This window comes from Mustela lutreola, chromosome 14 (genome assembly GCF_030435805.1).
Source record: "Mustela lutreola isolate mMusLut2 chromosome 14, mMusLut2.pri, whole genome shotgun sequence".
Lineage (NCBI taxonomy): Eukaryota > Metazoa > Chordata > Mammalia > Carnivora > Mustelidae > Mustela > Mustela lutreola.
This window is the reverse complement of record NC_081303.1, coordinates 73,134,723-73,150,760: the sequence shown is the minus strand read 5'-3', so window position 1 is coordinate 73,150,760 and position 16,038 is coordinate 73,134,723. Positions and strand designations below refer to the sequence as shown.

General features: G+C 57.7%; 1 protein-coding gene across 3 annotated transcripts in view; it reads right to left on the bottom strand.

Annotated features, from left to right (window-relative positions):
- LOC131814852 (uncharacterized) overlaps positions 1–15,042 on the bottom strand; it is a 73,157-nt gene extending 58,115 nt beyond the window's left edge. For 2 of the 3 annotated variants that reach the window (XR_009347475.1, XM_059146260.1), the window contains exons 1-6: positions 14,862–15,042; positions 9,701–10,093; positions 9,424–9,576; positions 7,840–8,136; positions 6,194–6,325; positions 5,904–5,994 (exon numbers count right to left, since the gene is read on the bottom strand). Coding sequence is in view for 2 of the 3 variants with exons in the window: in XM_059146260.1 (XP_059002243.1) it covers positions 5,936–5,994; positions 6,194–6,325; positions 7,840–8,136; positions 9,424–9,576; positions 9,701–10,093; positions 14,862–14,934 (1,107 nt within the window). In the remaining variant the exon portion in view is untranslated. Of the gene's footprint in view, positions 1–5,334; positions 5,646–5,903; positions 5,995–6,193; positions 6,326–7,839; positions 8,137–9,423; positions 9,577–9,700; positions 10,094–14,861 lie in introns of those variants that run through there. The other variant, XM_059146259.1, reaches the window with a different exon arrangement.
- Positions 15,043–16,038: the final 996 nt, after the last annotated feature.

Genomic DNA, 16,038 nt, shown 5'->3' with positions numbered 1-16,038 from the left:
GGGAAGATCTGCTGCTGGGGTTCAAGTCCAAGGTCGTCAGAGGAGACACAAGGACGAGACAATACCCCAGTTCCCAGTCCGATGGCCGTATGCTGTCGAATTCTTCCTTGCTCACGGGAGGTCAGTCTTTGCTCTTGCTGAGGCCTTCAACTGATGGAGTGAGGCCCACCCACACTGTGGAGGGCAGTCTGCTCTACTCAAAGATCATCATGGACCCTCTTTATAGGTTTGTCTGCATAGAATATCCTGGGGAATTTACAGAAAATTCCTGGGGCTCTTAAGTGGGTTTGCCAAGACTACAGGATATAAGACCAACAGGGAGGGAAGACACCCATCGAACACTAGTCAGGATGTAGTACAGGTTTGTTTATTTATTTTCTCAGTCATTCCTATTTTACACTGACCTTATTTCTTTGTAAACACACACTTGAGCAGATACAAACCATGCCGGCCATATATGAACATCATTTTTCATCACCATTCCATTTTGTCTTCAAGGATAAAAATCCAAATTTACTAACCTACTCATTCATTCCTCCAAGGATTGAAAACTGACAACATTCTCTTTAATCAGGTTTTCCGAGTATGAACTCTAATGTTCAACACAACCAAATCCACTAGGTCCTCCATCAAATATGGTATCATTTCTAAAATAGTTATAAGAAGATAATTATATACAAGCACCTTGGTTCACAGTTCCAAAACTAATTAACTATTATTTCAAACAGATAAGGAGACACTAATTTCCACTGATAGGAATTGTGACGTCAAGAGTTTGTAAAATGTTGTCAGACAAAAGGTGTACACAAAGATGGTCACGTGATGTAAACTGTATGTCTGATACCAAGGGTATGATTCAGTGTGTGACGGGTGCACGTGAGAGAGATGCAGGTTTTATGAAGGTGCTCAGTGTAGACATACTGTGATGCAGATACAGTTCAACAGAAATACCAGGTACAAGAAAAGATCATCTCCAGGGAACCTGGGTGGCTCAGTTGGTTAAGCAACCGCCTTTGGCTCAGGTCACGTTCCCGCAGTCCTGGGATCGAGTCCCGCATCAGGCTCCCAGCTCCACGGGGAGTCGGCTTCTCCCTCTGACCTTCTCCCCGCTCGTGCTCTCTCACTGTCTCTCAAATAAATAAATAAAAATCTTAAAAAAAAAAAAAGAAGATCATCTCCATTATGGTGTTCATCGTGTTAAAATACACGGAGAAAAAAACTAGAGGAAAAAGTTAAAACGGCTTATTACTAGATAGTGCAATTTTAGATAATTTCTCTAAAAACTTCGCTAAGCTTTTCTGTTTTTTTTTTTTTTCCCCCAGGTTTCTGAAACAAATGAATTTTGTGATTCTCAGAATATAAATTTAAGGTTTGGGGCAAGTCAACTACATGACTTAGTACAGCCCATTTCTCCCAATGATTACAACCCAAAACCTTGGGCAAAACAAAAAGGAAGTATGTGAGGGCTCTGAAAAGTGCCCGGCCTTCGGATTGGGGAAGGAGGAAGTCAAAACCAGTGAGACCCAGGATGGACGTGAGTTTCAGGGGCTTTTCCTTTCTTCTTTTTCTTTCTGGTTTGACCCCTTGATGGGCCAAGTCCCCAACCTACGTGGCCAGAGCACGGAGCATAACCTCAGAGAGAACCAAGAAAGAGGGTCCCGGTGAGCCAGAGAGTGTGGGGAGCAAATCCTGCTCCTTACCGCCTGCCTGGCCCCGCGGCTAGCCTCCGAGTTCAGCGTCCCACGAAGCCTGAGCGACGCCTGCAGAGCGTCTGCGGCCCCGGAGAGAAGTGGGACGTAAGAACGGAGCCCCGTGGCCAGCAGCGCGCGAGAAGAATCCTCGTGTCTTCCTGTTTCCTGTCTCTCCTCTCACTCGGGGGAGTCTGGTCCGGTCTCTCCCAGCACGCGGGGAGGACGGGGGAGGAGGGGTCGGTGGGAAGTCGTGTAGCTATCACATCCGGAGAGCCCCGGGTTTCTAGCTAGGGCCCCACGTAGCCGAAAGATTCGGGGAAATCTCAGAAAGGAAAGAGCAAGAAAAGGATCCCCATCACAAGTCCTAAGTCCGCCTCCGAACGGCACCGCGGAGGACAGAGCTGAGGGACAGCTGCAGAGACGTTGACACCTGCCCTGGGACTTAATCCACCACCCGAGTCCCAGGCTATGTGCTGAATGACACCCGTGCGCCGTGGACCCGAGCGCCGTAATGCAGGCTATGATGTCACTGACAGGGGACCAGCACCCACAGAGGGTGAGGCAGGACTGGCCAGACGGGGGGGTGGGGTGGCGACACAGAGACAAATCAGCTCCATCCCCAGGTGGTGTTGATAAGGCCCAGAGTCTCACGATAAACCCCCACATCTGGATAAAATTGGAAGTAACTAGTGGGGGTGCCTGGCTGCCTTAGTCCATGGACCATGTGAGTCTCAATCCCAGGGTCATGTGTTCAAGCCCCACACCGGGCATGGGGCCCCCAACAACCCCAGACACACAGAACCAGTGCAATCCTCCACCACTCAAGAAAAGGACAGTCGGGCCCCTGGGTGTCTCAGTCGGTTGAGTGTCTGACTCTTGATGTCAGGTCAGGTCCTGATCTCAGGTCGTGAGTTCAAGCCTCGAATTGGGCTCCAAGGGACACACTGAGCCTCTGAAAATAAGACCCTCATTGTTGGACACCCAGAGAAGCACCCCTAGCTTCTCACGGCTACTGGTTGCACATCCTTTTCATCTTGGGGTCGCACCTGCAGCCCCCCAGCAATGTACCCCGAGCCACACCTGACCTGGGTTTTTAAAATCTCTTTGCTCAGATTTAAAAAGGAAAAGGAAAAGTCCTTTAAGTATCCAGGCAAGATCAGCGTGGGTTTAAACAATTTTCTGTACATCGTCTAGACCCGAATGTCTTTGACGTCCTCCAGGGCTGGTCGTCTCAGACCGCTCTGGTCCAGCTCCAAGCAGGCTGTGGGCAGAGCCAGGCCTGGCCGAGCCTCGAGGTACCAGGAAGCCTCAGGCCAGCAGGGGCAGCTGGAGAAGGGGCACAGGAACAGCCGCTCCTTGTCCTCCTTCCTCTGCGGGGACCTGGTGACAGGGAAGCGAGAGGTTCCCCAGAAGGGCCGCAGCAGGTGCCCATCTGTCCATGCACACGGCTCCTCATGCCCAAAGCTCAGGGGCCCAGGGGGAATGCCAGGGGCAGGAGGGGGACTAACGCGGATTTAGTTCAGGCCCACGGCATGGGTGAGAGGGTGGGACGGGGGGCAGGGAGCCCCGCGTGGCTCTGGGGGGTACCGTGGCCTCGTGCCCTCACCTCCAGTCCTCACCCCCGCACTGTCCGGGCTGCACTGAGGATAGGAATCACGTCAAACGTCTGTCACCCACCGTGTGCGGTGTGGCTAATGACAGCGTCACCACCTGCCGGAGTTCCTGCTTCCCAGTGCCCGGGACGTGGTTTCTCCCTGCCCCCCGCCCACCAGCAAGTGAGCTGTAGGGACCCCGAAGGGAGCAGAGCTGAGCTCAGAAACGGACCACACGACTCAGGGACACAGCCGTGCTCTGGCAGCTACCCCGATGGGACAGTGTTCTCGGACACCGACTCCTCCTTTCTACTGGGATCTGCGTGTGTGTGGGACAGCCCTAGTTCTGACCCGACAGCTGCACGGCTGGAGGCTGGTGTGTGTGTGTGTGCGTGTGTGTGTGTGTGTGTGCGCGCACACGCGTGTGTGTGTGTGCGCACGTGTGTGTGTGTGTGTGTGTGCGCGCGCTCCTGTGCAGACACTGAGGTTTTGGGATGAGAACTGTCTCTCCTTTCCTCTGATCTGAGGGGACCTACCTGCTTCCCGTGGAGCTCTGGGTCAGCTGCGAGACGGAGAGCAAGGGACATTTGAGACCCAGTTTTCCTGCTCAAATTACTAATTTGGTCTAATAGCAGGCGGCGCTGTCACCTGGGGGAATGACGGTAGAGCATGGGAGGAGAGAAAACGTGTCCCTTACCAAGGGGAGAACTTACAGTATTTCCCTGGGATCGGGTGAGCAGCTCCCACGCCCCCCCCCCCACTCCTGCACATTCATTGTCTGATTACACACGTGATCACAGCTTCTGATTTCCGTCCTGCGGGAGAGGAGCTCCTGCTCTTTCTCACCAGGTCCCCGGTATTACAGAAAGGGACGTGGGGGACGTGACCCTGCGAGGAGAGGCCAGAGGAAGACATAGGGGCACGGTTGTAGCCCATGGGTCTGGCGGGCAGCAATGGGGCTCAGCAGAGGGCGTGGGTGGGGAGGCTTCCCTGGGCATCAGCAGTGTGACTGGCCCCTGAACCCCAGGAGCCGGGGCCCCAGAGACAGGAGGACACGGGGGATGGGAAGGGTCCTGCCCAAACCCTGGGAAGCACCGCCCTGTGAGCGAAGAGCAGCCCTGGAGGGACGGCGGAGAGTCTGGCAGGTGGGCCCGGGTCCAGGGGAGTGGCCGTCAGGGGACCCGAGATGGGGGGGTTGGAGTAGGAAAGGAGCATCAATGGTGTCACATGGGGGTCACCTCCTGGAAGTCCAGGGGTCCCCGTGAGGTGAGGCCAAGGTGCAGGCTCAGGTGTGGAGCAGGGGCAGCACGGGGACCGGGTGAGGACTGCAGGGGAGGAGCCGGCAGGGTCAGGGGACGAGCCAGAGAGAGGCCTGCAGGAGACGACACGTCCCCAGAGAAGGGCCTGAAGTCCAGGGAAAGTCCTCACTGAGCCCCAAGGATCTCAGCGTCCTGTGTGGGGACAGCAGAGAGGGAACGTGGCTGTCACTGTGTGCAGTCAGTTAAAGCTCACTGTCAGGAACTAGAAACTTCTGTCTGTGCTGAGCAATAGGAGGCCGGACCATTGTCCAGCAGGACAGGACAGAAGGAGGCTGGCCAGGACGTGGGACAGCCAGCCGAGCCCCGGAGAGACGGGCCTGGGGCTCCCTTCCCTGGGCTGAGTCCTGACTCCGGTGCTCCAAGCTGTGCGGCCTGGAGAGTCAGCCTTTCTGGCTCCTTCTACTGATCTGTAAAGTGGGCACAAGGATCCCCACTCCACAGAGAGTCCAGCAGGACCCAGTGAGTTAGCAGCGAGCAGAATGTCCGAACAGTGCGGGTCACAGAGCCCGCCCTCAGCAAGCAGGGACAACTACGAATTCACGTTGTCTGTAAAGAGCTCTCAGTGCAGGACTGACGGCTGGGGGTGCTCATGACGGGCCCAGGGGGATGTTGGGATTCTCCACGGTTTGCCCCAGAGGCTGAGGGTCTGAAAGCCAGTTTGATGTCGTACAGATGAGGGGACAGTGGGGGCTGTAAAGTTTTGTCACGTAACAGAGGCTGAGTATTCCTGGAACAGGTTTGGACCAATTTATTTATTCAGTTTCCCCTGATCTACCACTGTGTGTGTCTCACGGGGAGCTTGTGCACACGGATTTAGCACAGAAAGAACTGCTGGACCCATCAAGTTCCTGCTCAGAGCCGTCGGAGGGGGGAAGAGGCAGGACCAGAGCTGCAGGTGTCATGCTCACAAGACAGGTGTCCCCGCGGCGGGATGCTCCTGCTTCTTCCCGTTAAATCATGGTCATGGCCTGGCCAGGGCTGCGGACCTCACCGTAGACAGCAGTGAGAGATTTCTCCTCTTCTAGATGTGCTTCTCCCCTACCCTGGAATGCACACGGAGGGTTCCTGGAACAGCTGAGGGACGCAGAGGGACCCCCACACACCCAGGGCTGCTGACATGACCTCCCCCAATGCCCAGCACTGCGTGGACCCCAGGAGAATGTTCTTAAGTTAATACTATGTTGTCTGGAAAAGGTTACAGATACATGGAGACAAAAGCCAGCAGATGACTGGGATCTACAGACACACACCCAGGCACAGAGGAACTTGGGACAACCCAGATGCCTCCTCCCCGGCCTCACCTTGTCCCTGTGGTCTCCAGACTCCTGCTGGATCAGCTCTGCAGAGTGGATGCAACGATCATGTTCCCATGCTCTTCCTGCGATCCTGACCCTGAGTCACACACAGATGGAGCTTGAGTCTCAGCCTGGAAGCCTGTCCCCTCCCTCCCCTTCCATCACCCCATGGCCGTGGCCACACCTGACAGCCTCCTGCAGGGACGTTCCCTGAGCAGAAAACTGTAGGAGAAAGGGAACCCAGTTCATGCAGGGGAGGGAGGTGTCTGGGCATGGGAAAGAGAAGTGCAACCTGCCTGTCCCAGGCTTCACGTTCTTCATTCCACGTCTCTTCCAAAGGTTGAGTTCAGCTCCGAGGATCAGCAGCAGAACCACAACAGACACCAGGATACCGGGCAAGTGGGCAGCACTGGTCTGTCCATGTGGTTCTGTTTTTGTCGCACAAAGTGTGAAGAAGGTTAAGGCGACAGGGAACTGAGGGCGCCCATTGCCAGGCACATGGAGACTCTGAAGGGACCTGATCAAAAGCTTGAGAGGGAGGAGCATGGCAGAGGCTCTCACTCAGTCCGTTCCTGAGCTCCTGCTTGGGGCTGCGGTGCTGAGAGCAGCAGGACATGGTGCCCGCCCTTGAAGAGTCCCTCAGCGGGGGGAGGGCTGACACATGCCAGAGGCAGCCAGCCAAAGCCATCCCAGGGCAATAGAGTTACAGCTTGTACCCAGGTCATCAGGGAGGGCCTCCTGGGGGAGGTGATGGGCAAGCCTGGTCTTGAGGGAAGAGTAGGAGATTTCCCAATATTCAGGGTGGGTGAGGCAACCAGGGTGCAGAGCCATGACCAGGAATGGCTGTGACGACTCCCCAGCCTTAAGCTCTGCTGGCACCCACTGGGGCAGGCCAGAGAGGGACCATGTAAGGGGAGCCAGGTGGGAGGATGAGAGGGAGGCAGGAGCCTGTTTCCAGAGGGACCAGTGTGTCCCTGAGCCATGAGCTTCCTCTGGGATCATGGATACTGAAGTAGCAGGTCACCCAGGGGCTGGTAGAGGAGTAGTTGTAGGGGTGAGGGGAATCACAGGGAACCAGGTCATTTACTCACTCAGGGACATGCTGACTGTGAGCAAAGGGCCTGAGGCCGAGGCCGGGACAGGCATTCCAAGGAGCAGCAGACATGGCCACTGCCCTCCAGGGGTTCAGGCTGCACAGGACACTAATCCTGGGCCAGCGCATCAGCTCCCAGGGTGGGGCCACTGACCACTCCTTAGAGGAGACGAGGTGTGAGGGCAGGACAGCAGCAGCTCCTGCAGGGCCCTGAGCCATCGAGGCTGCGGAGCCCTGTGCAAACTCTGTTCATGCTGGGACTGCCCTCAGCACGCGGCCCTCTGGGACTGCCCCGGTCACAGGCCCCCAGAGCCAGCTGCAGGGAGGGGGTCCCTGGATGGGAGTAAGTGGGGAGTGGGGGACTCCTGACTTGGAAGGGCTGAGGGCAGAGGGAAGGGCCTGAGCGGAGGCTGGCAGCCGAAGAGAGCGGGACACATCGGGAATGCAAGCCAGCAGGTGGGTGACATGTGTCCCTGAGACCAGAATCGGGCAGAGGAGCACGAGCCCGGAATCATACAGGGAGTCACCGGCCAGACCCCTCCGATGGCACAGACCACGGACACCCCCAACTCGCTTTTCCTGAAAACCACCGTGGACACACTTGGGATGATGGACGAGGGCGGGGAGAGGTACCTGCTGCGTGCTGCCCAGACCAGCAGGGGTGAGGGCTGGAGAGCAGCACGGGAGCAACACCGAAGGGCAAACGCAGGTTGGGTGTGCCTGCCAGAGTCCTGGATGGGGTGACCAGGTGGCCGGGGGTGACATAAACATGGGGGCAGAAGCCGAGAACCCTCGCCCAGGGCTCTCTGAGTTCCAGGAGAGTCCCTCCCCTCTGGCAGGTGCACTCACCGTGGCCACAGACGTCCCCAAGGTCCTGGGAGGCAGCTTTCTTGTCCGCCTGGTTGCTGACCACACAGGTGAGGCTGGGGCTGGGCCGGCTCAGGGGCAGGGTCACAGCCAGGGTCCAGGGGTTGGGGGCTGGTCCTGGGGCCGGTCTCTGCTCCAGCTCCCTGGGGAGACACTCGCTCTCCCAGGACACCATCAGGTCCTCCCTGGTTCTCGGGAGGTCACACTCCAAGGTGAGGTTGCACCAGCCTGGTGTGAGGGACAGATCCATGGCCTGGATCTGGGGACGGGGCACAGGCTCTGGGTTGGGAGGGACAAGAGGACAGTCTGAGGTGAGTGTAGAACATCACAGCTCCTGCTTCCTCCTGTGGGTTCTCCTTGGCGCTCTGGCTTCCTCCCACTGAGGACAGGGATTGCATTTGACAGATCACCGAGAAGTGACCCAAATACACAGCAGGAGCTAGAACAGAAGGAGCCAGTGCGTTCAGCTCTATGTGACTCCGCCAGACTGAGCCTGCCTTACACATCTCCCTGAGATATAATGTGGACCCCACCTACCCAAACCCCATAACTTGAGGAAGATGGGGTGTCCCTTAGAAGAAGAAATCAGGGACAGAAAGATTTTCAGTTCCAAGACCCAGCCCTACTGTTCCTGCTTGGATGGTTTCCGGGACGGCACAGCCCGTGGTGCCGACGGCCACTGGCCAGCTCTGGGAGCCCAGAGAGCAGCCCCAGGCTCCCCCAGGACTGACCGCAGTGGAGGTCACTAGGAATGGCCTCCCTGAGTTGTGGTTGGATTATACCCTGAGCTTGGGGCCCACATGGGAAGACAAGGGACAGACTGATAGTCAGTTGGAAATCTCTGGTCGTGAGGCTGCAAAGGCCACTCACTCTCTCTCTGGGGCAGGACGTCTTCCTGCTTGGGGGCAGGTGGAGGGTGCAGGGAGAGAGAGCTGCTCCCTGAGGGTCTGAGGAGGAGTTACCCTGTGAACTTCCCCATCTGTCAAGGTTCAGAGCTGGACCGTGGAGTCTGTGAGTGACTCGGGCTGGGGCTGAGGACGAGGGACTGGTGTGAGGCGAACCACACATGCGATTCCGGATCCTGCTAGGTGACGAGTGTCCCCCAACTCTGGCCATGTGCTGACCCTCAGAGCCAGCAGGTGTCTTAGGTTCCAGGGCAAAAGGGAACTGAGGTTGAGAACCAGCGGGCCCTGGACTAGAGATGGTCTGGATTCCCCAGAGAAGTCCCACGTGATCACAGGGTCCTCACAAGTCGGAGGAGGCAGGAGAGGAGGTGGGAGGGACACGGTGCCAGAGGGACTCACCCCACCAGTGCCACCTGGGAAGGGGGAAGAAGGGGCCAGAAGCCAGGGAATGTCGGTGCCCCTAGAAGGAGGGAGAAGAACAGAAGTGGATTCTCCCCGGAGCCTGCAGAGAGGAGCACAGCCCCGCCGACACCGGACCTCATGGCAGAGGCTCTGGGGTCTGACTCCGGCCCTACAGCCCAGGAGGACCCCAGGGGGTGGTGTGGTCAGCCACTGAGGTGCTGTCACCTGTTACAGGAACACTAGATAATAAGAGTCTCACCAAGGACCCTGAGTCCTACGGGGACAACGAGTGTTCCGGCTAAATCCCCTTTTCTCCCCATTCCGTGTTCCCTCCTGAAGCACAGACGTGACTCGTCCCTGGTGTGAGTCTCAGCTCTGCCTGCACTTGTGCTGACCTCACAGCATCGGATTTCTGGGGAGAAGATCGAGTCCGAAGGCTGCGGTCTGGAAGGAATCCTGCAAGTGGGGCGCTCGGACACTCCCGGGGACAGAGGAAGGGGGTCAGCTGTGGGGCTGGGGGAGGGGCCGCCACGTACCGTAGACCGTCAGGTGGAAATCCTGGTCATACTGTCTTCCTCTCATATAGGACTCTTGAGCCCGGTACAGCCCACTGTCCTCAAGGGTCAGGTTGTCAATCCTCAGGGTCGTTGTGTTGACCACATGGACCCTCTTCTTGAACTTGTCCTGGAAGTTGACCCATCGTGGACCATCTAACCCGGGACTGACTTGGAGTACGGGTGTGTACATTTTTTGATTTATAATGCCCCAAGTAATACTCTCCAGCTTGGCTCCTGGAGGTATTTCTGGATTTCTGTTCATGCGAAACAACACAGAAGCTCCTTGAATCCCCTTCAGAGTAACAAGGATTCCAGAATCCTCCACTGCAGACTCAGGGGCTCCAGGACTCCGGGTCACAGCGCTGCAGACACCTAAGGCATAAGATACAGAAACTGTCAGGAGTTTTCATTGGGAAAAAAGGAGGAAACCCTAGAGCCCATCTTCCTGAAATCCATCCCGTGTGCCCCCTTTACTGGGAAGGCAGGAGATGCCATGAATTTGAGGCGAGGCTGGAATCCCTCCCGGTCCCAGGGGAGCGTCCCCTTGAGCAGGTCTCGGGAATTTGCTCTCCTGCAGTGTCCTGACCCCTGACAGCGAGACGACGAATGTCAGGAGATCTCAGGTCCGAAGCACGAGCACCGTTTGGGGCCACAGCGAGTGCATTTCTGCAGGAGGCAGGTTCTCACGGGGCTGCAGAGACCCCTCGTGCCCACAGGCCATGTGAGCTCTGCCCTTGGTGGGGGTCCGCCCCCAGGGCTCCCCTCTAAGGAGCAGAGTGTCGCTAACGTGGTGGACGGCTCTCAGGAACAGCGGGTCCGACAGGAGTGTGACCCCATCTTGTTTTTACCCTGTGTCCCGCTTGATGTGATAACATCTGCCGCTGTGTTGTGGGCAGCCCCGTGGAGAGACCCCCATGAGGAGGGACGGAGGGCAGCCTCTGGCCAACAGCCAGGGAGGGGTGAGGTCCTGACATGGCTCCCACAGGCTCCACTGAGTCGGGCGCAGCCACACTGCACCCCTCCAGTCCCGCTAGCACGTCAGGACACAAGTGCCACGCGTCCCACAGCCCAGTGCTCCAGCCCTCTCTTCAGAAAGCGAATTGGTCAAAACCTTGATTTTGGGCTCTCAGCCTCCAGAACCAGGAGAGAAAAGGATTGTGTTGTTTAAGGGTTTACACTGTCCTGTTTCGGCAGCCCAGGAACCTGAGGCAGGAGCCCAGGAATGCAGCCCTCACCCCACGTAGCCCCAGTGAGGGCTCCTGGGGCCTTGCCTGGGCTCCTGGACAGCAGGTCACAGGGTGTGAGCTCTGGGGTGAGACACACCTGGGGTCACATTCTAGATCTTCCCTTCACTGGGTGAGCGGACGCAGGCTATTTCCTAAGGTGTCTAAGCCTGGAGCTCCCACATGGGAACCACCAGGACGGGATGTGAGTGTGTCCCCGGGGCTCCTGCAAGGATTAAATGTGACGACACATGAGAAAGCCCCACAGTGACTGCTTCCTTGTCATCTCACCAGTGTGTTAGGGCTGTGGGGAGTTTACAGGTACCTGGGCCACCTGCCGCTCGCTCACCGGAGACCACAGGCTCCCCATGAACGTGAGGCCGTTTCCCTACGTTTACTGCTTCGTCTGATTCTGAGCATCTCGGGATCCCAGGACACCCCCTGACGCAGGCGGGTGCGGAGTGTCATGCCCTTTCCAAGGTGAGAAGGTTGCATTTCTGCCACACTCAGCAGCTTTTGTCTTAAATATTAAGCAGATTCCACATTCCAGTAAAGGTGGGCACTAGACATGGAAATGCAGCTTCTCCCCGACCTCTGAGCCCCACTGCCGTGTTGCCCTTCCCACAAGCTGCTGCTGTTCCAGGTTCCCGTGTGTCCCTCCTTCGGGGGTCTCTGCACTGACAGGTGCCTACGTGTGTCTCCACTTGCACGACCCCACACCACCTGCACCGCTCTGCTCCCCCCTTCTCTGCACGGCTCAGGACCAGAAGGGATTCTAGCGTAGCCTCTAGCCTGCGTCTGCACATGGGGACGTCTCATGAACAGCTGTCCGGCTGCACGTGGGGCTCTAGTTCCCTCCACGTGTGATGGGCGGTCAGGTGGCTCTGGGTTCCTGCCATCAGGTCCCATGAGAAGCCTGGGATTGGAGGCTCTGCACACAGGGACGTACGGAGTCACACGCAGGGGCATATCTGTCCTGTTCCGTGCCCATGAGTCACACAGGTACATGTGCATCATCATGGGGCCTATGTGTTATACATGGGGACATACAAGCCACACATGGGAGCATGCATGTTGCACACACAGAGCACACATGTTATACATGGGGACGTATGTGTCACACATGGGGCATATGCGTCACACACAGGTGTGTCTACAGCACACGCTGGGCTATACATGCCACACTTGTGTGTGTACAGGTTGCATGTGACCGCGTATCCACCACACATGAGTGTACACACCACAGGCAGCTGCATATGCGCCACACGTGGGTGTGCGTACATCACACTTGGTGGTGTAGACATTCCCCTTGGGCGTGCAGACACTGGGATAACCCACTAGTGGGTTTTAGACCAAAGTAGCTCCATCTCAGCCTCTGACAGACCCTGCTCATCGCCTCCTGAGAGTGACCCCCGCTGCTCTCCCCCCAATAATGCTGAGGTTCCCACCGGCACACGGTGATCAAGCTTTCTGCCCTTCGCCAGACTGATGAGAACATTATGTCACATTATATCTAAGGAACATTCCTCCTGTGAATGAGCCTGGCGGTTCCTCATGAATAAATGCACAGAACGACAGTGTCCGTCACACCCGCGTCCCCACCCAGTCCACGGCCATGGCCCATCTTGTGTGCAAATACGCAGAGTGTGGTGCACACAGGACGCCAACCCCTTGTTCCAACAGGGGCTCCCCGAGGGACAGCAGAGCCGTCCCCAGGGCGGCACCTGCCTTTTTGCTGTTCCCCGGGAATTCTGAGCTCACATTGTTGCTCTCAGTGCCCCTGTGTGTGTCAGAGTGGTCTACCCTAGGGGACAAAAACACGGACACTGGTGTTTCTGCTGACCACGGGCAGCACCTGCAGCTCTAGCCAGGCTGTTCCTGAGCAGCTACTCCGAGCCTCTCCCCCATCCGGCGGCAGCTCGCTGTCCGGAGCGGGCCATGCACACTGGGGTCCGCACACTGTGGTCCACACCAGGGCTGGAGCACGGCAGACCCCACTCAGCAGCAGAGACAGAGGCAGCGGAGGCCCGAGGACTACAGGAAGCCTCAAGATGCATCCCCGCCTCCTTGGAGGCCGAAGGAAGTGACCACAGGTGGTCCTGGGCTCTGGGTTCTGAAGGGGTCAAGCAGGCTCCCCGACTGTCCGTCCCCGGCAGGACACAGGAGGAGGACAGGTCAGGAGGAAGACACAGAGCAGAGGCCTCAGAGAAGCTACAGGTCAGTCCTGTCCAGGGGGAGACCCCAATCCCAGGATGTCACACCGGAGGGGCTTTGAGGGGACCTTTCACAGAGGAGGGGCTTCCTTGGGGAGAACTTGTCCTGAGTCACCCAGGGCAGAGACAGACCTAGAGTTGGCTCCGCTCTTTCCTAACTCAGTGGCTCCCCTGTAGAAACCTGCCATGCACCCTCCCCCGGCGGTCCTGCTCTCCCCTGCCCTGCGCAGGGCTCCCTCCTCCCAGCACTGCTGTCTGGTCAGTGGGGTCTGAGCAGATCTGGGGTCTCACCCCCCAGCTATTGTCCCGGGAGAGGGGACTCAAGTACTCAGTGGGCTTTGGCAGGGCGGGGATGTGGGGCTACCTGAGGGTTAACCGGCCCCTGCTGGAAAGGGGGGAACCCGGGACAGAGGAGGCTCAGCCCCCAGGCTGCGGGGGAGGAGCGGCCCAGAAGCTGGAAGCCCACTCAGGACAGGAGGAAGACCCGACAGTGCTCAGATCTGCAGAAGGTGCTGACCCCAAGGAGGGGCAGAAGGGGCTGTGAGCTAGAGAGTCCGAGTTTATTTAAATTAGATGAAATTTGACTTTCAACCATCAACAGAACATTTTGTCTTTCTCTTTCCTCCCTCCAGTTCTCCCGTAGTTCCTTTCTCTCTTATCTAATCTTCCAGCCTAGACGTTAACGGAGGAAACTATGTAATGTCCCGTGTGTCTCCATTTAAATAACATTGAAAAGAGTGGAAAGCCCACAATGGTTGATAGAAAGTTACCCTGTTGAAATAGTCTCCAAGCCTTACAAAACTCATTTGCTAATGATTTATCTCCCTGTTTGCAAACGTCCTGGGATCCCAGAAATTCCCTAGAATCCTGCAGGCACGGACAGGCTGGTGTGTTCACAGCAAACACTACAGACAGTAACAGCTTTCCATGGGGTCTGCAGAATTCAGAACATCAAGAACTTAATATTTTCTCCTTGGTTCTTTCTTAATTTACTACACAGAAGCAGATAGTCTCAGATGAAGTAAGAACTGGAAAATCGGGCTCTCCTTATAACAGTCATTCAGTTCCCTTTTGGGACTGCTTCTGCTTCTGTCCTGACCCCCAGGACACCCCGACTCGGAGCCCAGGTCAGCAGTCTCCTGTTCCGGGCTCACCCCTACACACGGCAGGTGGGCGCGGACCCTTCAATGCTGGGGGCTCCTGTCCTTCCCTTGCAAACAGAATGTCACTGGATTCGGGGCCTCATCTTGCCCAAGGAGCCAGACTAGCGCCGCCCCTCCAGCTCAGACAGGGGCTCTGGGTTGGCGCCTCCCGCACACAGCAGCTGGCAGAGGCTGCTGGTCCCCTGTGCACGGCAGGAGGGGATGTCCGTCCCCACCCCGGGTCCCCCAGAGCCGCTCCTGTGTCTCCTCCATCCTCTCCCCCACGAGGCTCCGGTGTCTCTGGGCCTCAAAGCTCTGCGCTGGGGGAGGGGGTTCCCTTCATGCTGCCAGGCAGCCGGGTCGGGGTTCCCAGCCTGGCCTCAGCCCAAAGCTCCCTTTGTTCCCTCTGTCCACCCCGGGGCTCTGACCCAGCGCACCGCGTGTGCTCCGTCCTCACGGAGCTGCTCCGTCTGGTTCTTCAGCACAGACCCCAGCCAGCCCGGGAGCTCCTGCCTCCCTGCCCGCCCGGTGGCCTCCCTCCCGGGGGGCCCGGGCCACTCACTGAGGAGGAGGCTGGTGAATCGCAGGAGCCAGGAGGCCCCGCACAGGTGGGGGTCTTCTGAGCAGGCGCCCATGGCCGGCCGCCTCCCTGGTGGCTCAGTATAGACCGATTCTGCTTCAAGGAAACATCCAGAATACAGATGTAAGAGGAGGAAGAAAGCTTCTTCACTCACAAGAGCCCTTAGGCTCTCCGCACCCCAGGGGCGGGGCTGACTGTCAGTTCTGGGACCTCACAGTCCAGCCTAGAGTAACCCACTCTCATCACTCCTGTTAGCTCAGCACCTGCAGGGGGGCCTCAGGAGATAACTGCAGAGTAAGTGTGGGAACAGTTTCCCTCTAGGAGGCTCGGTGCCGGAGAGACCCCGTTCCTGTGCTCACAACCAGCCTGGTGGTCTCCCGTCCCCAGCCTGCACCCCTAGGACCCCTGACCTCTGTCCCTGGGCTCCTACTCAGCCTGGAGCTCTCTGCTGCCAGTGTCAGCTGTGGCCAGGCACAGAGTCCCCTCCTAGAGCCAAGGACACGGGGCCTCTCCTGCTTTGGGCCTGTCCTCTGTCTTTACACCATCTCACGAGTCACATCTCCTGTCTGATGTTCTGGGAACCTCACTGTCAGGTGTCACAGTGAGAAGCTAGGAGCCCGAGAACAAAGCCTCCTGGGAAGTGTCACCCCCAAACCCCAGGGCACACAAGGCATGTCCCCACTGCTGGTCCTCAGGGCTCTGTCTGCAGCCTAGGGCGGGCCCTGCGCCCCACATAGGACCAAGCCCACCCCCACAGGAGCGGCCCCACAGCTCCCCTTCCCTGTGAGGCTCTGCCAGGCCTCGGCCGGGCTCACACACAGGCAGGGATGGAGAGGGACACACACCTCTGGCCACAGGCTCAGCGGCCCAGACCCATGGCAATATGGAGGGTCAGGTCTGGCCTTCTCTTGTATGGGTTCCTATAAAGTCTGAGAACCGTGGCCTCCTGTGGACCCTCGGGGAGCAGTTCCATCACTAACCCCCGGCTGGTGCCTCTTTCACTGTTCACTGGGCTCCCCCTCTGCTGCTCAGACTCTCATATCCTCCGGCTGGATCCCCAGGACTGGCCCAGGGCCCCGCACTCTAGGTGGTCAGCCTGTTGGCTGTTGAACCCATTTTATGGATGTGAGACCCGAGTCCTAAGTGTGTGGTCCTCCCT